Source organism: Callithrix jacchus, chromosome 4 (genome assembly GCF_049354715.1).
Source record: "Callithrix jacchus isolate 240 chromosome 4, calJac240_pri, whole genome shotgun sequence".
Lineage (NCBI taxonomy): Eukaryota > Metazoa > Chordata > Mammalia > Primates > Cebidae > Callithrix > Callithrix jacchus.
In genome coordinates, this window is record NC_133505.1 from 15,280,569 (window position 1) to 15,305,000 (window position 24,432).

A 24,432-nucleotide genomic window follows, 5' to 3' on the forward strand; every position below is an offset into this window, starting at 1 on the left:
CCATTCAGATCCCAAGTCCTCCTGGCCTCTGTTATCTGGTCCGAGTTGAAACATGAACGAGCATTTGCACTGTCAACTGGACTCGGGAAGTATTAGTGCTGTTTTCTTCAGTGTAACACAGGGCTGAGAGATCCATGAGCCCCTCCTCACTACGGCTTATGGACAGGCCTTAGGAAGTACCAAAAAAAGAGGACTTCACATCCCCAAAGTCCTCCATCACAAACAAAAATTGCCCTACAAAACAAGTCAGCAATGTGGGTGTCACGGTGTAGTGGAGAGAGGTCAAATTATAGAAGTTAGAAACTGCATAATTGTGAATTGAGAAGTCAGGAAGTGGGGTGGAAGACTCGTATTATTAAAAAGGAAATAAAACTTCACAGATGGTTTGAAAGCCACACCCAGCATGCGCTCTCTCAGTAGGACTTCTCACTTTCAATTCCCCCTCAACCCAGACTAGGGACAGAAAAATGAAACAGGCAGAGAGTAAAGCTAACGTCTACTCCATGTACACCTCAGGCCTACACGTAGACTCCACGCAGACCTCGGCTGATCCTTGCAAAGTCTTACCTCGAAGGCAGAGAAAGGTAAGAAAATCTTCTGTCTTAGGCTTCCTTTTAGAGAGGTCTGATATCTGAGTAGCTGGAGGGGGTAGCAATGGCTCCACTATCTTTACAGGAGTTGTGCTGGGACTATTCGGCTGAGATTGAGCAAACTTCCTTTGTGCTTGCAGCCTGGGCCTGTAAAAGCAGAAGAAAATTAAAAATAAATTAAGCAGAGACTGGAGGATATAGGCCTACGTGTGGCAATAAAATCATTACACATAAGGGGAAAAAAGATCCTATTTCAAGCAAGCTCTTCCTAATTAAGGCTCTATATCTCTCACACTCTCATAAACCATAGGCCTACTTTAAAGTGCAATAAATTTGGTTAAAGGACAGTGTTTTATACACGTATATAAAATGTGTGCCATGAATGTGCATATACCAGTGTGTAGAGGTACGTCCCTATGTACACACTGTATGTTTGACATCATCAGCTAAGTGATACTCATTTACTTCCACTGACAGTGAAGAACACACTCAATTATCCTGCTGCATTTTCATAGCTTCCTACGCTTTCATCTAACAGTGTCACGAATCCATACCAACTTTCTTCTGTGTCATCACATCCAGTTCACCTTTGCCTGTTTATCCATCAGTGTCCTTGTCGCCACTTCTAAATTAAACCACAAAAGTTCACTACAACAATTCAAATTTATATGACAGAAGAAGATATGTCTCTCTAGTCTACGGCCGCTCCAATTCCACATTATGGGTTACCCTCTGCCAACAAGGTCAAATTGCAACTATATAATATACTTAATCTACTCCTCAGACGTCTTTTCCATTACAATCCTATACTAACTCCCTAACTTATGCATTTGGACCTACAGAGTGCATTTCAATTCCTTTCACCTGAAAATCTTAGTTACATAGAAATTCCTTTCTATCCAAATGAAACCTAATGGATCTTGGAACAGTATTTTTGGCAGCAGCAGGTTTGAGATTGAGTCTTGTTCTGTTGCCACCTCAGCTCATTGTAACCTCCGACTCCCAGGTTCAAGTCTTCTGCCTCAGCCTCCCGAGTAGCTGGGATTACAGGCGTGCACCAGCAAGACCAACTAATTTTTGTATTTTTAGTAGAGATGGGGTTTCACCATGTTGGCCAAGCTGGTCTTTAACTTCTGACCTCAGGTTCCGCCCACCTTGACCTTCCAAAGTGCTGGGATTACAGGCGTGAACCACCTCGCCCAGCCAGTTTGTTCTGTTTTAACACAGTGGCCAATAAAATTTCTTTCTATCAACAAATATACTAACATATTTTTACTTCATGTATAGCCAATTTGACATTCATCGTTAATTGTCTAATAGCCACTACTCTCTAATCGTCAAGGAATAGTAAGCACTTGCAAGGATGAGAAACTGGGTACTCCTTTAAACTGTTCATCTAGACCTGCTTATAGAGATACTTGAGAAACATTATTTGAGGGTAGGACAAAACAACAAGAACCAAGAAACATTCCCACAGTACAGGGACTGAAACAGACCTGATCAAAATCCTAAACACTATGTAGGATGGATAATGCAACCCCACTCAAAATAATTAACTAATAAAACTAAGCAAGTGCCAGGCGCAGTGGCTTATGTCCATAATCCCATCACTTTGGGAGGTCGAGGCCTGGGGATCACCTGAAGTGAGGAGTTTGAGACCAGCCTAGTAAATGTGGTGAAACCTCGTGTCTACTAAAAATACAAAAATTAGCTGGGTATGGTGGCAGGTGCCTCTAATACCAGCTACTGGGGAGACTGAGGCAGGATAATCGCTGGAAGCTGGGAGGTGGAGATTGCAGTAAGGCGAGATCACACAAAACTGTCTCAGAGGAAAAAAAAAAAAAAAAAAAAACCTACATAAGTAAAACAGCAGATGTATTCCCCTGAAGACATTGTTAGGAGTGGATTATATAAAATAGTAATCATGTATTTTAAACTGTTGATGCTCAAAATGCCATAACATTTAAAAATAACGTTATAGTAGTTAACAAATTCCTACAGCAAAACACACACACAGTTGTCTAAAAACTAATACTTTTCAATTTAACACCATAAATCCTCCACACTCCTCAAATATAAAGTGCAACATTATGAGGACTTATCAATCTCATTTTAACATTAACTTCCCTGGTATATCCTAAGCACTGTCTAGTCTTGTCTTCCCATGACTCACCAAAAACACTGGTGTCTAATCAGATTTCTGATATAAACTGATAAATACAACAAAAAGGACAAAGTGTGGCTCCAACTACTAACTAGGTAATCTACACTAAAGACGACATAAAATAAAAATAAGTAAATAAAAACTACACATTATATAGGTCATCAGAGAGCACTTTTTTTTTCTTTAACCGTTTTATTGAAACAGGGTCTCCCTCTTTCGCCTAAGCTGCATTGCAGTGACGCCATCATACCTCACTACAGCCTCAAACTCCTGGTCTCAAGAGATCTTCCCACCTTGCAAAGTGCTGGGACTACAGGTACCTGCCACTGTACCCAGCTGTTTTTGGCTTGTTGTTGCTGTTGCTGGGTTTTTTTGTTTTTGTTTTTTAATAGAGACAGGGCCTTCTCCCCACGTTACCCAGGCTGGTCTGGAACTCCTGGCCTCAAGCCTATCTCCTGCCTTGGCTTCCCAAGGGTTGGGATTACACACATAAGCCATGATGCCTGGCCCGAAAAGCACTTCAGAACCCAAAATAACTGGCATGAAACATTCACATTAACAAGGTAATAGGAGGGACTGAATCAAAGTTAACAGAAATTCCCTAGCATTATTTAAAAAAAAAAAAAAAGATGGGTAGAGGAAAAATCAGGCAATGCCACTATTTCTTTTCTTTTCTTTTTTCTTTCTTTTCTTTTGAGACGCTCCTGTTACCCAGGCTGGAGTGCAATGGCGCAATCTCGGCTCACCGCAACCTCCGCCTCCTGGGTTCAGGCAATTCTCCTGCCTCAGCCTCCTGAGTAGCCGGGATTACAGGCACGCGCCACCATGCCCAGCTAATTTTTTTGTGTTTTTAGTAGAGACGGGGTTTTACAATGTTGACCAGATGGTCTCGATCTCTTGACCTCGTGATCCACCCGCCTCGGCCTCCCAAAGTGCTGGGATTACAGGTGTGAGCCACCGTGCCCGGCCGCACTGCCACTATTTGTATGTGATTGGGAATGAATAGCTTTTATTGCAAACAACTGCCTGCCTGTGAATAAGATGGGAAAGACCAGAAGCCCAGAGGCAGGAACTTCACGTGGGACACTAAAAGGGGGGATGGGAGGAAGAGATGAAGGAGTTAGGGTGAGGGGTACATCCAGCCAATCACAAAGCTTCATCTATCGCAGATAAGGAGCAATTTTCTGCTTGGTTATTTTTCCCGCCTTTAAGTTTTCTATCTGTTTAATTACGTAAGAAAACAGAACAAGGGGTCAAAAGACAATTTAAAAAGACAAAATACGAGCGCAAATTTATTACAAGACTCAAAATCATTCCGTCAAACTGCATAGGTTTCTTAAGGCTGGCTCTCAGTTTCTCTATCAATTCACAGGCACCTGGTGATGACCACATCTTGAGAGGGAAGTGTTGGCGGAGGGCAGGCTACAGAACCCTCCCTCTGCATTCCAACCAGATGCCAGGAAGACTGACCCAATACCACTGCCCTTCTTTTCTAACGAGGCTTTCCTTCCCACCCACCTCCCCGAAGGCTTTAAAACAAAGGAAATCTTGCGCCATATTTAGAAAAATTGCTGTTTTTTTATATTCTACTGAAAAAATTTTTTAAAATTGGCAATTACATAATATATACATCTTCATTTGAATGGACGCAATTCACACTCTTGAGTATTGCAGGAATTTTACAGAAATACTGCCTGCATGTGAACAGGATGTTAAGTGTTTACAGCTTTTTTAGAAGTCAGGGAAAACAAATGCCACACACAATGAGAGGACTGTGCAGCAACAATGAGAAACAAACAGGTAGACACAGACGAAGCACAGGCAAGGGAGCGAGACCCTGACAGGTATTTTACAATTTCAGGACCTCAAAGATAAACTGCTCCTACCACTGCTCAAATAAAAAGTGCTTGGTGCCTGATGACTTTCCCAGTGAGGCTATGAAAAATAAGGCAGTAACAGATTAAAAAGTGGCAGCAAAATAAATTATCCCTTAGAGGAAGAAGCCAAGCTCACAAGTGATTAAACATTTGTGAGACCCAGATGAAACCATGAACTAAAGAAGGAGACAAACCAGTATCTTTTTGAAAGAGGCCAAGCTGGGCACGGTGGCTCACGCCTGTAATCCCAGCACTTTGGGAGGCCAAGGTGGGTGGATCACGAGGTCAAGAGATCAAGACCATCCTGGTCAACATGGTGAAACCCCGTCTCTACTAACTTTAAAAAAAAAAAAAAAAAAAAAAAAAAAGAGGCCAAAAGAACCTGTACTGTCTACAAAGGGCAGGTCTGCGGTGTGGATTTTCATCCTGCAGAGTCCCATGGGGATTATGAAGGTGTTGACCCTGTTTTCCTGGCCCCATACAACCCGACAGCTTGAATGGCACAGTCAAATCCTGAGTACACACTCCAGTAAGTACGGGCAGCTTTGAGGAAAAGAGTTTTCTTTCTAGAATGCTGGATATAGTAAAATAGAAGAAACTGACTTAGATGTGCTGAAAACTCACAATATTTGCACCTAGAGATGCTGATGGCAGAAGCAGCAGAATGCTGGTGTGTAAAGGAGTGGGGTACCTGGTAGGCATGGGGAGAAAGGTGAGGCTGCACCCAGCCTGCAGGCCCTTAGCCCTCCAGGCGAGGTGGCATACGTGCCCACCACATCATTTACTTCCTTGCTCTTGCGGTCAGCTGACTGGCACTGTCAACAGCATACCATCTGCAGGCGTTGTGGCTCATGCCTGCTTAATCTCAGCACTTTGGGAGGCCAAGGCAAGCAGATCATGAAGATCAAGCAGATCAAGACCATCCTGCCCAACATGGTGCAACCTCATCTCTATTAAAACACAAAAAACTAGCCGGGCATGGTGGTGCACGCCTGTAATCCCAGCTACTCAGGAGGCTGAGGCAGGGGAATCGCTTGAACCCAGGAAGCAGAGATTGCAGTAAGCCGAGATTGCACCACTGCACACCAGCCTGGTGACAGAGCAAGACACTGACTAAAAACAAACAAACAAAAAACAACAAAAAAGGCCACCACCTACCATTAGGTTATTAGAGCAAAAATAAAAGAAACTGGGCTAAAAGAGTTCAGAATCCTTGTAGGGTTGGGGTGGAGAGAGCACAGAGTTCCTGGGGTTAAAGGAATAAAAACAGGATGACTGAGGGAAAAATAAAACACGCGCCCTCCCAAGCCTCTCGGCCTTGCATGTAGTCAGGATGGGCCAGGCTGCCCTGGGTAATACACAGCCCCAGAAAAGGTGTGCGTCCTGTATACATACCACGGAAGTAGCAGTGACAGTGTAACTCACTCCATGTCTATTTTTTATTAATTCTTCAAGGAGATCCCTTACAGAAGACACTTTCATTCTAGGAACTCCACATGTACCCTTTATGCCAATGAAACCAATTGTATCGAATCCTCCAGTGAGCCAAGGTGAAAAGATGAAATCAAGTAAAGTAATTCAGCAGAGGAAGAAGTATGTTGATATATTCAGAGGATAACATTTTATTTACAACATGGTAAAAACACGGCTGGCACAGTAAGGGTGAGGAAATAGACGATTCAGATCAGACCATCACTGGGGGCGTGCATATGAATTAAAAGACTACAAAATTCAAGTAAGTTCAGGAGAAGACGGATACAGGCTGCAGTTTGTTTAGTGTTTCGGGAAATGGGAAAAGGTGGTGACTTTATTCAAGGATCTTAAGATCCCCTTCACTGCACAGATGAGTAAGTAGGAGAAGGATGAAACCCACCCAGGTCACAGAGCTTGGATGGCAGAACAAACAGGACTAGCAGCCAAATTTACAGGTCCCCGTGAGAAAGCCTTCGCTGCCAGGCCACGCCACCTCCGCGTGGCAGGTGAGGTGAAGCCTTGGGTGTGAGCACGGCCCTCACTAAAAGCTGCCAGGCCAAGGCACTCCATGGCCCTTCACCTATGACCAAAATTAGGCCGCTGAGTGAACTCCATTTAAGCTAAGGTACCTCAAAATAAGAGAAAAAGTATTGAAATGAATGACAATTTATCAAGTTGATCCCACAGATTGTGACTCTAAGTGGCAATAAATGGCCTAAGATAAAGGTAGAGATTGCAGGAATGGTCCAAGGGGATCTTGCTTAATTCAAATAGCTCCTTCCACCTGGAGTGCTCTTCCCCTTTATCTTGCCATGGCTGGTGGCTTCTCATCCTCCAGGCCGGAGGAGGGAAGTGAACAGTCCAGGCCTGTAACTCTGTAATGGAGGACACTCCTTTCATGTCTCTGCACGGAAGTCACATCCTCAGAGAGGTGACCCTCCTAAAGCAGACCTCATGCATGGCCAGCCACCCAACCGCAAGGCCACTGTTGTGCCCTTCTGCTGGTGTACACGATACTCTCTACTTCGGTCTCTTCTTTCTGGTCCACTTCTACATACAGGCCTTACCAGATATAGAGGACATGCCCTCCATAGATGCTGGAAAGGAAGAGGGGAGGAACACTACCCTGCTGTAGTAGCCAAGAATTATACAACCCATCACTCATGATTTAGAAATCACAGAATCCAGCACACATACGGTTCTGAGCAGAGAGGCAGACTGAATGGCAACTCAGAGGAAAAGGGAGATTGCTGGATGTTTGCAAAATAGATCCAGTAGCAACAGGAGAGGAGAAGGCTCAGTGCTGTGCTTCAGCTAAAGTCAGTAGCCATCCCAGCAGAAGTCCACCCAAAGGTAGACAGGATTTCAGTTTCGTTAAGAATACAACCATGTCTTGAATATAGAGGCTGATATTTGATAAGGAAAAAAGCATGGCCATTCCTTAATAAGAATTTACCATGCCACTTGCCCATCCTCACCATCATCTCACAGAAGCCAAATCAGGTCTGGCTGTAGCTGACAGTCACCCTGTGGCATTTACTCTTCTACCCGTTGGTATTCCACTGTATTCCACATGGCCTCACACAGCACTACTGTTTCTGGGTCACAGTCGGCTGCACCCAGGAGGCAGCTCCTGCCACGCCTCATAGGACAAGTCCACCAAATACATCAGACAGTATTTGTACTTCCTGATTAAGCTGCATGAGCTCCACGGGGGGAAGATCCCTATTTTCCTTTCCCCGTCCATCCACTCCCTAAGCTACAGGGAAGGCGACTTTCTTTTTCTGCTAAGCCTCCCATAGCTCCTCTCATTTGCAGTTAGGTATCATCGCTTAGAAATTTACCAAAATAGGCCACGTGCAGTGGCTCAGGCCTGTAATCCCAGCACTTTGGGAGGCCAATGCGGTGGATCATAATGTCAGGAGTGCAAGAGAAGCCTGGCCAAGATGGTGAAACCCCATCTCTACTAAAAACACAAAAATCAGCAGGTGTGGTAGCGGGCACCTGTATTCCCACCTACTCAGGAGGCTGGGGCAAGAGAATCACTTCAACCTGGGCAGCAGAGATTGCAGATATGAGATTGCATCATTGCACTCTAGCCTGGGTGGCAGAGTGAGACCGTCTCAAAAATTTTAAAAAATTACTGAAATAGGCTGGGCACGGTGGCACACGCCTGTAATCCCAGCACTTTGGGAGGCTGAGGCTGGCAGATCACAAAGTCAGGAGTTCGAGACCAGCCTGGCCAATACGGTAAAACCCCGTCTCTACTGCAAACACAAAAATTAGCTGGGTATGGTGGCGTACATCTGTGATCCCAGCTACTTGGGAGGCTGAGGCAGGAGAATCACTTGAACCCAGGAGTCGAAGGTTGAAGTGAGCTGAGATCACACCACTACGCTCCAGCCTGGGCAACACAGCAAGACTCCATCTCAAAAAGAAGAAGGAAAAAAAAGAAATGAAAGGAACAAGAAAAGAAATATTTACTGAAATTCATCTTCACTTTTTGTTAAAATACACAGCACCTTTATGAGAACTAAAGGGCACAGCAATATACACACTAACATGATTTTGAAAGTAACCAATAATTCATGAGACCATGCTTGCAAAGAAACCCCAGGGATGAACTAACAGCACTATGACAAATACTTTTTCTTTTTTAATACCCTCCCTGTGCCCCTTCCTCCACAAATGATTTAGAAGCTTCCTGGGCATCCTGCCATTAGAAACCTCACACAAGGGTGGCACTGTTTCTCCAGGTTTCCTCTGGGGTCATCAATAGCGTAGCGTTAACCAGCTTATTGCTATCTGTGCACTCAATCTCTAGGGTAGCCCTGACTTCAGCACAACAGCAATTTCCAGGTTAATTAAATCCTATTTCCGTCCAGGATTTCTGATAGTCTGTAAACCCAAGAAGGACATGGCGTGACACACAAATCGGCTGGAGCAAGGGGGAACCAGGCGGCTTAAAATGAATACACAGCTGGTCCCTTGCTGAGGGATGTACATGCCAAAACATCATTCTATTAACTCAATTTTCCAATATTAAAAACATAAGCTGGTAAATCCAATTATTTAGATTACATCCCAATTCTAAGCAAAGGCAAGGAACGGGTGGGAGAGAGGGTCTGTTCATTTAAAAAAAAAAAAAAAAAAAAAAAATCAGATAGTCCATGTCTAGCAAATGCAAAATGACCGGCATGGCTGCGCTCTTTGTGCCGGTATGGGAGCTGGCCCTGAAGCTTTGCCAACTTGCTGAAAAGCCTATTCAAAAAAAAATTTCCTGTGTTTCCATCCCCAAAATAATTACCCACTCTATTCTCCCCCCAGACACACACACTACAAACCTGGCAGCCACTCAAAGAAACAAAAGTGTGCCCATGTGTGCGCACACTGGAGGTTGTGGGGGGTCGGGCAAGGGATACCCTCTACCCAGGGCAAGCTGCCCACCAAATTCAAATGCAAGTGCAGCTGCGGGCAAACCACACAGAATGGTTGTGAACATCCTGAATGGTAAAGAGAAAATAAACACATCCTCAAGTGAACCCAGAGGCGAGCAGAGACCACCTCATACCAAACTCTGTAACGAGAGGCACTAGCATAGACCATATCCTTCTAACTCACAGTCTACCCAGTTCCCACATTTATAAACTGTCGGTTTGATTTCCCAGAATGGGAGGGTATCACACAATGACAAAACAGGAGGTCAGCTGGCACTGTGAGAAGACTTATCCTCTGCAGAAAGCCTGCTTTATGGTACTTCTGGAGATGGAGCCGTATTGGTCCCGAGGCCTGATTTCTTGCTTTACATATAAACTGATGAAATAGTTTGTTTATGCAAAAAAAAAACCACAGGATATTAAATATTTGCAGCACTTGTCTTAATTAAGTTACATAGGAAGCTATTTAGAGTAAACATTCGCCATAGCTGGAATTTGCCTAAAGCAACCTTTTGTTAGTTGAACTCCCCTCAAGATGAAACATGATCATGTTTTGCTTGGTCAGAGTGGTACAAGAAAAAGACTAGTGGTGTCACAGTAATACCTGAGCTTTAGTTCACCTAACCTGTCACCTAGGGCGAGCTGGGCCTTTTTCTTACGTAAGTGTTTTAAGGACTATTAAAAAGGAGAAGCTAAGGCTCTGTCTAGCTTCAAGCTTCTGTGATCTCTGACTTCCTCTTAAAAAAAAAAAAAAAAAATGGCACCTGAATGTAGCGATTTCTGTAATAATTCCTTTGGATCTGTCATTTCATAAGAATAGATGAAAACTCCTGATTATTTTGGTCTGCAATGGAGAAGTAAAATCTGTATCTCCAAACTGTCAGTATTGCTAAAGATTTCTAGCACCAATTTTCTAACTGCCAGTGAAACAGGAAAATATTGTGACTTTGAGATTTCAGACTACCACCTTGCACTTTAGAAGGTTGGAGGGGTTCCCTCAGGAAGCCACATCCACAGGAAAAGGGAAAAAAACAAAAAAGGAGGTGGCGAGGTAGGTGAAAAACTGATTCATATGTATTTTAGAAAGATGTCACAATTCCAAAACTCCACTCCCCTACTCCCTTCAAGATTAATAGTAGTGATACAATCTATAATCTGCACTTCTCATGAGGAAGAACTCATTTAGTTAACACGTTAACTTACTTCAGAACTGTGAATCACCCTTAGGAACATAACATAACATAACATAACATAACATAACATAACATAACATAACATAACATAACAAGAATATATTCATCAGCTCTGCCCATTAAGAAGCCAGCCCAAGGACAAGACAAGCTTTGCGAATCCAAGCATCACCACCACATCAGGAAGACACTATTTTTTGCTTGCAGACACTCCACTCCCGTGGAGTACCGGAAGCGGAAAACAGGCAACAGAGAGAAAGGTGAACCTTTTTATTTTATTCCAGGTAAGAATTAAGGGAGAGCAAAGACAGAAAAAAAAAAAAAAACATAATAACAATATCTACAAGCTATGAACAACTTTTTCCCAAATAAAACATGTCTTGTGCACAGAAATCTCAGCGAGCTGCTGACATCCTGCAAAACCAGTAGGAAGAGTAATATTGCAGCACGGCTTTGGATTCAATTAATAAAATTATTCAATTATGTTTCTTGAAATCTTCAGTGGCATCCTGAAATGTCAGGGAACCAAGACTGCCTGAAACTCATGACTGTCATGATCAAGGAAACATCTGACACTGAGTTCTTTTGTGGTCTAGAAAGCAACCATGTCAAATTTGAGAGGGATCATCATTAATCAACAATTAAGGTGGCAACAAAGCCCTTTGTTCTGTCAGTCACAAATGACTCAGTTATAGTTTACCACCCATGGCAGGCTGTCTGCTCTACCATCCCCATGCGGCATAACCCTGTTGTTACGAGGTACACAACTCCGAGCTACCAGGCAAGAGCCACAAATACTCTTCTGGACAAAGACTGCTGGTCTCAGGACAGTCTTGAGCAAGCAGCAGATGTTAAGGCAGAAGGGACTAAATAAAGGCAGTCGCCAAAGAATCTAGCCAGGATCTGGCCAAAGTAATTTCTAACAGGCTGTTGTAGTTATAAGGTGTGAACTAATTACCTAAAGTACATTCAGTCTTAAAAGCCTAGAAGAGCCAGTTAAAATGTTACCTTGCCTTTCTACTATCTCTCAACGCAATTCCCTATTTAGTTTTTAAAATATCATTTCAACAAAAACCCTAGCCATCTCTCAATTTTAGATTACTCAACACCCAACTACAAATTGCCATGTAAGGGAAAGGGAATGACCCTGAGGCGAGAATCCTGTTTTACTTCCTTTTCTTCAGAAAGAAATAAAAATTTAAGAAGAAATTCAATTCTACAATGCTATACAGCTCATTAAAAACTAAAAATCCAGGCCAGACGTGGTGGATCATCTGAGGTCAGGAGGTAGAGACCAGCGTGGTTACCATGGTGACACCCCACCTCTACTAAAAATACAAAAATTAGTTGTGCATGGTGGTGTGTGCCTCTAATTCCAGCTGCTCAGGCTAAGGCAGGAGAAGCTCTTGAACACGGGAAGTGGAGGTTGTAGTGAGCCGAGACTGTGCCATCGCACTCCAGGATGGGTGACAAGAATGAAACTCTATATTAAAATAAACAAATAAATGTAAAAATTCAGTGGAATGTGTCTAAGTTAGCTGCAGAAACTTCCCACCAGAAATCTCGGAGTTTTGGGGTAGGTGGGATCCTAACCATCCATTCCACACACGACACACCAAAGCACAAAGGCGATGCTCAGAGTGACCACTACCTCCCAGGGCCGGAGTGGGCCCTGACCTCTTACATGCCCTACCTCTCACACAGTAAGTTCGATAACAGAAATTTTCTTTATTTAAAGGTGAACAAATAGAAAAGGGATCCCAGGCAATTTCCCCACCCACCGCAGATCTCATGAAGTAGCCAGGAGGCACCAATAGATGGCAATAGCGAGTCTTTAGACTCCAGCTGTGGGATCACCCGAGGGTTTAATTTATGCTGAATTACGACAAGCAGTGGCATTAGCCAATTTTTAAGACTTGCACTAAAATATGGTGCCAGCTAAGAACCCAGCCCCTGTTTACAGAAAGTAGGTCTATAAACACTACTAGCAATATCATCCCACCCCTCCAACTCATCACACCCCAAAGTTCTTTACTTGTATGAAAACATCTAGAAATATACAATCCAGCTTCCTTAGATTCCAAAAAAAGAAAAAAAAAAATCCTAGAAATAAAACACACAGCATTTAGCCTTTTTGGGTGAGTATCAGAAAACCCACATTTTCTGATATGCACCCAAAAGGGCCATTTTACCACCAAGCAAAGAAAAAAAGTAAAGCTATGTGCCATGATTCTAATATTTCTTTCTCTCAAGAATTACCTCAAAGTATTCATCTTGTGGCTCTGACAGAGCCCCAAATTATTTAGTCGCCAAGACCATAATCATTTGTGATTTTCAATGTATGGGGCATTACTTAAACTATCACCAACCAAAATGCGGAGTTAAGTCAGCTCTGTAAGAAAAGGATTCGCTATAATTGACACATTGTCTCTTATAAAACATTTGTTTAAAAAAAGGCTTCCGGTACGGAAACACAATGATAATTTAGAAATCTGCTAATAGCTAATGAACATAATTCCCCTCCACCTTCGGCTGTTTGTGCTGTGATGCTGAAGCAATGGTACATTCTCCCACCTACAAACCAGAGCTCACAGGTTATTACCGACACAGCGTCTCAGCATCTGTGTCACTGGCACCTGCAGTGACAAGTCTAGAACACACATCAGTGGAATAAAAATTTAAATGAAATCCAAAGAAACTGTGCCAACTGAAAGTGGGCACCAGAGCAAGGCATGCGAATCACCTTCCTTTCTAATGATGCCCAGAATATCCCTTAAGCAGCCTTAAATTTTTCCCAACATTCAACACTGTACATGGTCCCATACGTAAGGCCACAAAATAGAAATGGCATCACTGAATCAAACCAAAACAAGGGACCTGCAGGGTTCAGAGGCAGGATGCAAAGGGGTCACCCCAACCTTCCAACTCACAATATTCTACCTTGTTTGCAATCTTAACCATTCTATGATCTCAGACACCTCACCCCAGTACAACATGAAAGTCCTCCCATTTTTCATCAGCCACCTGCCAAGGGCCAGTCTGCTGCTTCAAGCTGTGAATCCACCTGACGTCATGAATGTGCACTATATTGAAAGAGGTCACATATGTAGACAGCAGCAGTGGACAACAGATGAACACTGAGTATCTGCAGGACATACATGTCCATCTAATTGCATATGGCTTAAATGAACCCTCACAGGTTTGCACAAGAATGTCTTCTGAACTAGATCTCCTATCAAAGCGTTTCCAAGAAGGGAAAGTCATTCTCTCTGATTCACAAGGGGCCGTCACGGCAAGTATGTTATCTGTGTTTTGGTCACTGAACCAACAAACCTCTGCTAAAGGTACAGCATTGCTGGTATAACACATGTGCCACCTTATAGTTCCTTTCCAGAGACAACATATTTGCATCTGCTGTGACATCACAAAAGTAGTCTAAGTCTATGGGTTTTTAAATCTTTGAGCCAAGTCAGTAGTAAAAACTCCCAGGGGTGAGACTGGGAAGGACAAGGAAATCCAAACAAGCCCCTCTCCTCATCCAGTGAAGCAGGCTTGTTACCCCTCTTCTTTAGCGTTTGAACTCCATGACAATTTCGGATCTTCACTCAGTTTCCGGAAACATCCTGAGAAAAGAAGTCCAATCTCTTACAGGACTTGAGATAAAAACACCCAAGCTGTGTGTAACTCTAAAGGGCTGAAAGACAAAGACTTCCTGTTCAATTAAGTCCTTCATTAATCCCTCCTGCTTAAGCCCATTTTCCTTGTCTGTAGACAGGAAATAATAAAGCCACAAAGTCAGCCTCCTTCCGAGTGGCTTAAACCCTCCAAAGGATCCATCCTAGGTCCCTCACAAAGCCTCACTATCCACTTGTTTTCTCTGGATGGAATTACAAAACAGAGGGAAGGGTGATCAAAAATGCAAAGGAAAGTGAAAGACGTGGGAGAGAATACACTCTACAAGAGCCTAACAAAACATGGCAGCAGGGGTGCAAGTACAGGAGGAAGGCAGAGACCCCCGCAACACACTTAGAAACCTCCACTACCAAGGCAGCCATTGATAGGAATTTTGAGCTAAAGACTTTTTAAATGAGTAACATCCAAACTCTTACCTTTCACCCAGGCTCAGGCCCAGCTTCACTGAGTCCTCTCGCACCTGCAGTAATTAATGTTGATGATGCTTCCTATGAGAGGCACTGTAGCTGGGTTTTCTGACAGCTCCATTCTCCCCTGTTCTACTGCCCGAAACCATAATAAACTTTCAGTGCAGCAGAGAGAAGCATACTGTGGAGGGAACCCGATTCCTAGCTCTTTTCAAGCTATACTGCACCACCACAGGAAGGCAAGCCACCACTCAAGAGAGAAAAGGTAACATTTGTCGAAAGGATCTTCTAAGGGGGCGCTGTAAGAAGGAACCACGAAAGCAAAGGAGTTGGAACTGTAAGAAAAATAGTCACATTTTGTTCAACTTGGTCAGGAACAATGATATGCCGAGGAATCATGGAAATTAACTCCATGCTTCTCCACTCTGCAATTCACAGATGAGAAAAGCTAAGTATGTACACCTCCCTCACTGCCGGCTTCAGCACAGTGCCTATGCCCGCCAACTGGGCAAATGCAGAATCATGTTCATAAAGATGTGGGTGACAGGTGCTGGGAGGGGGAGATGCATAACTACTCTCTTTATAATGCAACTCTCCAATTCTGCCAGTCTAAACATGCCCTAATGGTCTCCCTGTGATCAAAGAGGCATCCATCTTTAACCGTGTCAATTCACTGCCAAACTCCACACTCCCAGCTATACATCAGTACTGGGGAGGGTCACTGAGGCCCCAGCTCCAGCAATTTGTAAATGAGAACACGTGCAGCTGGACACTTCAAGCTTCCTCCCCACCCCATCCCCCACCCATGTCCAAAATACTCTCAGAAAGCAGCTATAATAACCTCATACCAAGAACAGGCCCCAAGACATTCACCCTGGGGAACTTGTAGGTTTGAAAAACAATAGTAATCTATTTTCACTGCTTCTTCCTCAAGTCTATCTCTTTGGTCTTAAAAGGGTCCAGAATTAGCCATTCCGGCATAAAGATTATTTTGAGCTAAACAGCATCTGAGTTCCTTAAATTCTTTATCTGCCTAAAAGCAGAGCCTCCCAAAAGAACTCGAACGTCATAAATCCCCTTGCTGGGGGCAACTGACAGACACTGACACAAAAATATTCTATCTTCTATCTATTCTGCTAAAGGCCCACTTATCTTTCCAAAAATTCACTTGTTCTTCCTAAGTGGGCTTTCTCCACCCTTTCTAACAATTCATTTGTCCTCCCAGAATTGCCTTCCCCCCCACCCCACACCCCATTAGGATGGTAAATTCTAACCTCCTAAGAGTCACATTTCGTTGTTAACTCAAATCTGTCTTTTTTTCTTCTTGCTAATCCATCTTGCATCCATTTAGTAGACTCCCCAAAACTGAACTTAAGTGGGTAGAGAAAAAAGTCCCTCCTTTTTTTTTTTTTTTTTGAGACAGAGTTTAGCTCTTTCGCCCAAACAGGAGTGCAGTGAAGTGATCTCCGCTCACTGCAACCTCTGCCTTCTGGTTTCAAGCGATTCTCCTGCCTCACCCTCAAGTAGCTGGATTACAAGTACTCGCCACCACACCCGGCTAATTTTTTTGTATCTTTACTAGAGATGGGTTTTCACCATATTGGCCAGGCTAGTCTCAAAGTCCTGCCCTCAGGTGATCCGTCCGCCTCGACCTCCCAAAGTGCTGATATTAAAAGTGTGAGCCACTGCACCCGGCAAAAGTCCTTTTTTTAAAGAAGTGTTTCTTCTAATTTTTATGTTATACAACTTTAGAAGTAGGGAATGTCACACAAATTAGCACTGCAGATAGACAAGCCCAGTAACTAACTAGCTTAAGGCGGGACTTTCACAAAGTAAGTGTTAAGAGACAGTGCGTGTGAATGAGGAACTGAGGCCAAGGGTTCATGGTATGGTTGAGTTGGACAGAAAATGGGACAGACCTTAGAGAATGGGCAGTGAAGCAGTCACAGGCTCTGCCTTTCAAGTCGAAACAGGAAGGCTTAGGTTTCATGAAGTGTGACGTAATCCAGTCACAGCATGACAACATGAAGTATGACCTAGACTACCCAACGGGGTCAGCAGAGACTGCCATTCCCAACCAGCCCCTCAAACAACCTCCCTCTGGAACAGAAATTGGCTTGGGAACTCAATCATTCACCACAACGAGAACAGACAACCTTGCAGCCCTGGGCTTCCCAGGAGAATCTATGCTGCACTCAACAATAAAACCATAACAGCACACAGCTAAAGGACAGGGTGGCCTGCAATTAATTAGGCTCTAAGAAAGTCCTGGATATGCTGGGAGGGGCCCATTTAGAGCTCCGTAAGTCTAAGACCTATGAGACGAGGTGAGCACTCGAACGCTCTCTCAGGGAAGTACAGTCCACTGGAATCTCCTTCTCCCCTAAACTGAACTCATTATAACTGAATGGGAAAAAGACAGATAACAAACATCAGCATGGAAAAAAAACTTCACAAGGAAAGCCATCCAAGCAGGGGTCCACACCATTAGACTTAGAAGCCTAGAAACAGATCGCTGGGATTTTTCTAATCCCATGCTTCTCAAACTGGGCCTTTCAATGAGGGTGGATGGCAACTAGTTACACAGGAGTGCTGGCCATAGAACGGTGTGGTCCCTTTAAATGACAGGGAAGGCGGGAAAGGAAGTGCTGGGTAGATGAAGGGAGTGGCCTGTGACTAGGGCTCTACCCCCAGGGACCTAGGTGAGGACAGGCCCTGTGCCTTCCTGCCCAAATGTTTTGTTTTCCACGATCAACCTGCCCGGCCACGCCCCTACCCTGGGCCTTTGAAAACCAGCCAGGTGCAGTGGCTCACACCTGTAATCGCAGCACTTTGGGAGGCAAGTGGTTCACAAGGTCAGGAGATCAAGACCATCCTGGCCAACATGGTGAAAACCCATCTCTAATAAAACAAATACATACACACACAAAATTAGCTCGGCATGGTGGTGCACGCCTGTAATCCTAGCTACTCAGCAGGCTGAGGCAGGAGAGTCACTTGAACCTAGGAGGCAGAGATTGCAGTGAGCCAAGATCATGCCACTGCAATCCAGCCCTGGTGACAGGGCTAGCAGGGAGAGAGACTCTGTGTCAAAAAAGCAAAAATCAAAACGAAAAACCTGAGACCTTAAAAAGGCAGAGACACAAGCAGCTGGACGTCCTGAGAAACACATCGGCGGAAAACAACACACGATGTGTGACACACGATGTGGCTGTGGAGAGCAGGCCACAGAAGAACACTGGCAGGCCGGCAAGCCATCGACCAGCAGGCCTCAGGGAAAACCATCTCCTTTCTGGCTCCCCCATCTGGTGAGAGCTACTTCTATTCAATAAAACCTTGCACTCATTCTCCAAGCCCACGAGTGATCCAATTACACCAAGGCAAGGAACAATGGGTCACAAAAATCCCTCTGTCCTTGTGATAAGGAAGGGGGTCTAACTGAGTGAGCACAAGCCATATATAGACAGCAAGCTAAAAGCTGCTGAGGCAGGCAAAGGAGGAGGTGAGGCAGGAGCTGAGGCAGCAGGGGCACATGGCTGACAGTGAGGTCATGGATGCCCTTCACGAGACCATGGCTGCCTGACAGAAGCAGCAGACTTCCACCAAGAAAGAAAAGGACCAGGCCTGGAAGATTTTGAAGGATCCGGAGAGGATCCTGAAACTGCTGGATGGGGAGCCCTCGCCCCTGCTTCAGGCTGCCTTCTTTAGCCTGGGGGATGGGAGCGGAGGCCCACTTCCTTCTTTGTGCACAGGAAGTAGTGGCCTGGGTCTGTCCCTCAAATGTAGGCAGTCTCTGGAGGACCATGGCCCTTTCCCCGAGGCCTTCTGGTCTAGCTCTGTACAACCAGGACACAGGAAGCCCTGCTGGGCTGGCCTGAGGCATAGTCTCTGCTTGGTCCCCAAGATTGGGGGGGCGGGAGGGGCCTTAGTTTCTGGGTCTTGCTCTTCCTATTCTCTGCCATCCCCCGCTCCCTAACCCCCTAACCCTCTCTCACACTCAAGGAGGACTTCTCCCTTGTGGTTTTGTAAAGCGCAACTTAAGAATAAAGTGACTGCTGTGGTTTTTCAAAAAAAAAAAAAAAAAAAAAAAAAAAAAACCCTTTTAACACATGCCCACCCAGACCTTCAGCTGTAAATTCACCCCTAGACACTGCCGTGGGGTTGGAGCCCCACAGCCTGCACCTATGCTCCCCTAGAGGTATAAGCATAGGGGCACTGAAGAAGTGAGGCACACCCCCATCCCAAGCCCTGAGAGCGGGACAAGGGAACCTTCCCCATTTCACTAGAAGCCGTAAAATGTAGCAACGCTTTTCTGTGTTTTCTGCTACCTTTGAGATTGGTTTGCTCTTTCGGATTGGTTTGAGGATAAATTTGGAATTCTTCATCCTCAGGGCACTGAAAATCCAATGTGTCAACCAGCTTAAACTGTTAATCTGCTCGACTTCAAATAAATAAAATGTATTTACTTAAAATTTAAAAATTAAATGTAGCAAAGCATGGCATCGTGAGTCCCTTTCAGGAATACCGCAGGCCAAGATATTCAAGCAAGTCATTAAAGGTGTCAATGAAATAAACAATTTACTGACAGAAAATCTAAGAGCAAAACCTGGAACCAAACCTACCCGTGGAGAAACGACCCCATTTTTGTGCTTGTGACACAAACAAACCTGAACTTGATTTCCCTGGCACTGGCAGTGGCGGGGAAGGTGGCATGCTACCACCCTCCAAGCCCTAACATACGGCTCTAACAGGAGGCAACTTTTTTACATGAAGCTAGGATTCCCACAGGCTGCATGTCTTTCCTGACAAGCTGAAAAACTTAAGGGGTGGTCATGACAATTTGGAATCCAAAAATCATCTCTCAAGACCTGAATTGAGTTTAAATAATGTTGGACTGATGACACTCTTAAGGTATATAGCAAAAACAAACATGAACCCTATGTAAGGAGAGTTTATTCATCTCAGGCCTCAAAGAATCCCCCCCAAATAACTTTTCACATTCAGGGGAAATGAAGCACCATGAGGAAAACCCAGCAGATGTCAAACTGGAAAAATGTCAGTCAGTAATCTGAATCATTCGCCTATGTTAAAACAGATAAAAGCCAAGTTTGAAAATATCTGCATAACAGGAAACTAACACCTGAAAGTGAACACAGAAACTACCACCGAACAAACACTGAAACTAACATTTGAATGTAACCTAACATTCGAAAAGAACCAAACAGAACATCTAGAAATCAAAAACTAGTCAGAATTAAGGCTTTTACTTGGTTGTAACAACCCATTTTTCTATTAAAGCAAACGCAAACCTACTTATGAAGTAGAAAATAAAAACTTCACGAATTACATACACCACAAAACTTCAAAGTCCTCTTCCAGCAGAGGGAAAGGCCCAAGATAGAAAAAGCTGAGAAACACTTTTTTATAGTTGAAAATCTTCTCATTGACTCCTGATAGATGAGAAAACAGCAGTTCAAGAAGAGTATTTAGTGACAAGAGAAGGATTAGGAAACTATTAATTATCATTGGAGAATACACAGTAACACTGTATCAATACTTGAATTAACACTCCATGGAATGCATATAATGGGATTCTGAGACTCACACTTGGATAAATGAAAGGGTTCGTTTTCTGTTCTGGCCAGGGGTGCTAAGAGCCTCTGCTGTCATGACAATGAAAAACCAATGCATTCCCTTCTACACTTCACAGTGGTTAAAACAAAGATGACAGCTGACCCTATTTGCCCTTCTAAGAATTTTTTTAAAATCTCTCTATCCATCAGCTCCTCTAGGGAACTGGCTCCATCGCCGTCTATCTCTGCGCAATACTCTCTGAAAGGTATCACCACCCTAAACGACCCTACAGGCTAAAAATGTAACAAATTCCATTTTCAAAGGTAAGTCACTGATTCAGCAGTATATGGAATTGTCCATCACAGAAGTATGAATTCTGTACCTCAAGGGACAGCTACAGTGTTATTTAGTGTCATTTCTCATTCTCTGGTCTACAATAAAACTTCTTTGTTTAAAAAAAAAAAAAAACTTAAAAACATAGTGAAGGGTGGAGACAGACTTATGGAGGTACACGTATTTTACCGGTAGATTCCCCCACTAGGTGTAAATTAAGTCTTGTGCAAGTTGAAACATGTGAAACCAGGGGAAAAGAAGAACTGGCACCAACGTAAGTATTCTCAACCCTACCCACCCGACACATACATACATCACACACACCCACCCCTCGGAAAGGGCTGTGGAAGAAACTCTTATGGCCTAAAAAAATCCAAAACACAGGGATGTGATGGATGCTGCATGACTGTCAGCCAGAAAGTCATCCATGAATGCTAATTATAAGACAAAAGAACAACTAGCTGGGAGAGAGTACTGTCAAATTTTCTCCCCATATCCCCAAAGGTATAAGGAAAAACATCCCCAGTCCTTTATGATGCAATTGATGTGGGTGGGCAGCAGTGGGTATATTGACCTGGCCAAGGTAAGTATCATGTATAAAGTCCACAAGAAGCTGGAAATAGTCTTATAAATATAAAATTAAAGCAGGCATATGACGACCCCATACAAAGGAAATCCAAGATTAAATCACACTGTTTGCTCTGGTAAGTTGCTTACATCAGGAAAAAGACTTTTGATTAGATGATGTGCCATTAGGTAGGTCGCATGCCACCTAAGCTTAGACTGTCTAAACTCAAATTACACACACACACACGAGAGAGAGAGAGAGAGAGAGAGAGAGAGAGAGAGAGAGAGAGAGAGAGAGAGAGAGAGAGAGATGGGGGTTGGGGAGGAGGCATGCAGCCAACAACTAGACTATAAATAATTTCAAGTAAACCACAAGGGAAGGAAAGACATTATTACTTTTCTTTCTCTGCACAAGACAGATGAACAAGCTGAGGAAGGAAACATTTGGGGACACGCAAAGAAAAAAATCCCGATAAGGAAACGGCGCTACCTGGCCCCAAAAATTCCTAACCACAGACATATCACTGTTCACTTAGCCAGCAACTACATATATAGAATGGGTGCTTATTATTTAAGGGTAATAGTATGCGCTTTAAATAACATATAGCATTTAACCCTCGGAGAGGTCCTTATAAACTGTGATTATCCAACCAGCAACAAGAGAAGCACTTGGGAGTATATTAGAAATGCAAATTCTCAGGCCCCACCTCAGACTTAATGAATCAAAACTCTCAGGGCAGGACCTAGCCAAACTGTGTTTAACTAGTCCTCCAAGTGACTCTGATGCACGCTTACATGTGAGAAATGCGGGGTTAGGGCCAATGCTATATAAGGTGTAATGGTTGCATTTATTGGACAAGGAAATACGCTCAGACACCTTGTTGTTTGTAACAGCTTAAATACAAGGCAAACATCTAACTTAGTCCAAAACCTGTGCTAATGAAGCAGGAGAATGGGGTCTGGAGGGAGGGAACCTAAGGACTTCCTAGAACTAAATCAAATGGAAGACACCAACCTCCTAGCCCAAGTACACAACTTCCTAACTTCACTGAAACTATGGCAGGAAACTTCACTTCATCCTCTTTATTCACATGGGTTACCCAATAACCAATGGGAAACCTCTAGAGGGTATCTGAACCCCAGAAAATTCTGCAACCAGTACCACTGAGCCACTTGCTCAACTCCACTCCCACTATGTATAGTGTGCTTTTTCTTTTTGTGGGGGAGGGGCAGGAGAGGTGGGGCAGGGGGAGATGGAGTCCCAAGTCTGCCCAGGCTGGAGTACAGTGGTACCCCTGCCTCCCAAGATCAAGTGATTCCCCAGCCTCAGCCTACCGAGTAGCTGAGATTAAAGTGTGCACCACCATGCCTGGCTAAATTTTGTGTTTTTAGTAGAGACAGGGTTTCACCATGTTGTCCAGGCTGGTCTTGAACTCCTGATGTCAAGTGATCTGCCCACCGCAGCCTCCCAAAGTACTGGGATTACAAGGGGAGCCACCACACCCAGCACATGGCGTGTACTTTCATTTCAATAAATGTGTGATTTTTTTTCCTTTTTTCATTGCTTTGTGTATGCATTTTATCCAATTCTTTGTTCAAATCACCAAGAACCTGGACACCCTCTGCTGCTAACACAGTGGGTCGCAGTAGCTTAGCAAAAGTGCAGGAGCACTGCTGAGCACTGTGAGCCTGTGTACCTAACCAGGCATTCCAGGGAACAGGCTTCCTATTGGATTTATTTCACAAGAGACAAGAGTCCTTTCCAGTGGCATACTTTAGTGACTTGGCTTAAGAGGATTTCAAAAGAGGCTGCAAAACAGACTCCTTCATAGCTCTGATTCAATGTCCTTGGATCAAAGGCTAACATTGGAGACAGAACCTTTCTGGAAAAATCTATGGGGTCATTATCCAAACTGACATCTGTAAATTTCTTACAGTGCTTACACTGTTTGATTGAAAGGGAAAAAGATATTCATGCTCTTCAACACCTTCTTTTGAAACTTAATTTCAATTAACTAATTGCAATTTAAAATTATATCCTGGTCTTCTGGGGGTTGAACCAAGAAATGTGAATAATGTGTAAAGGGCTTGTTTACACTAAAGTCGTGGAGGTGATGGTACCAGCAACACAGAAGGCACAGGCCTTCACTCTGTCATCAAGGAGTTTGACAGTATTATTCCTCTTGACCTTCAGAAAGGTAAAGTTGAAGGAGCCACTCCTCCTTTCCTTGGCCTTCAAACAATTCCCAAAACAGCAGCGGGGCATGGTTTAGGAGACTTAGGGATTACAGCTGATGAAAAACATCAGCATGCATTTGGGTTCCTACATCATTTCAAAACATTAATCATGAAGACTCACAGCTCCCTGTCCTATCTAAGCCATAGATTCCTCATTTAGGGAACGGGATGATCTCACATTCACATGATCTGTAAGTGCTCTATTTATCTCAGCACAGTTCAATTAGACTGAATTGCAAGAGGCCTAAGAAATGATAATCAGGAGAGAAATTATGGCGAAGGCAGCTCCACTCCCTACAAAGGGAAAGAACTGCAAGCTCCAGACCGGCCAAGTGCCAGTCCCTATCACACGATGGCATTTGCCGGAACAACAAGCAGATTCCGGCCCTGTATGGTACCAGTAGTCTGCAGGCTGTCACAATGAATGCAAACATATTTCTTGGGAGCTGCATAACAGGCTGAACAAATTTGTAACGATGTTCCAGAAAAAGAAGGGCTCTGAAAACAACATATATTTAGAAACTGCTAGAATCCTATCCTACACAGTTCCAAGTTGACAGAATAGTCAAGTACCCCAAGGCTGGCCTGGATCATGTGCACAGTTACTCAAAGCAGCCCCTACTGACCATTCACTCTCACAAGAGTTAGCAGAAGCTTAAGTGGGCTTGGACTGGAAAGGAGGCCCTGCAGGTCCCCCCACCCCCAGATAAGTGGACACTGACAAAAGCGATCTTACCACCACCAGATTATCAATAAGCACTTCACAGACGGACAGATCACTACACCCGCCCAGTGCTTGCTTAGTGCACTTTTAAATCATTTTAGAAAACAACTTACTTAACTCAATAAAGCACCTGGCCTATTACACTGTTTTATACTCAACAGAACA

At 43.9% G+C, this 24,432-nt stretch overlaps 1 protein-coding gene across 16 annotated transcripts in view; it reads right to left on the bottom strand.

Annotated features, from left to right (window-relative positions):
• The window catches only part of JARID2 (jumonji and AT-rich interaction domain containing 2), a 282,534-nt gene that overhangs the window by 74,072 nt on the left and 184,030 nt on the right, over window positions 1-24,432 (bottom strand). For all 16 annotated transcript variants that reach the window (XM_078368303.1, XM_078368295.1, XM_078368297.1 and 13 more), the window contains one exon: window positions 568-737. Coding sequence is in view for 7 of the 16 variants with exons in the window: in XM_078368295.1 (XP_078224421.1) it covers window positions 568-737 (170 nt within the window). In the remaining 9 variants the exon portion in view is untranslated. The remainder of the gene's footprint in view (window positions 1-567; window positions 738-24,432) is intronic.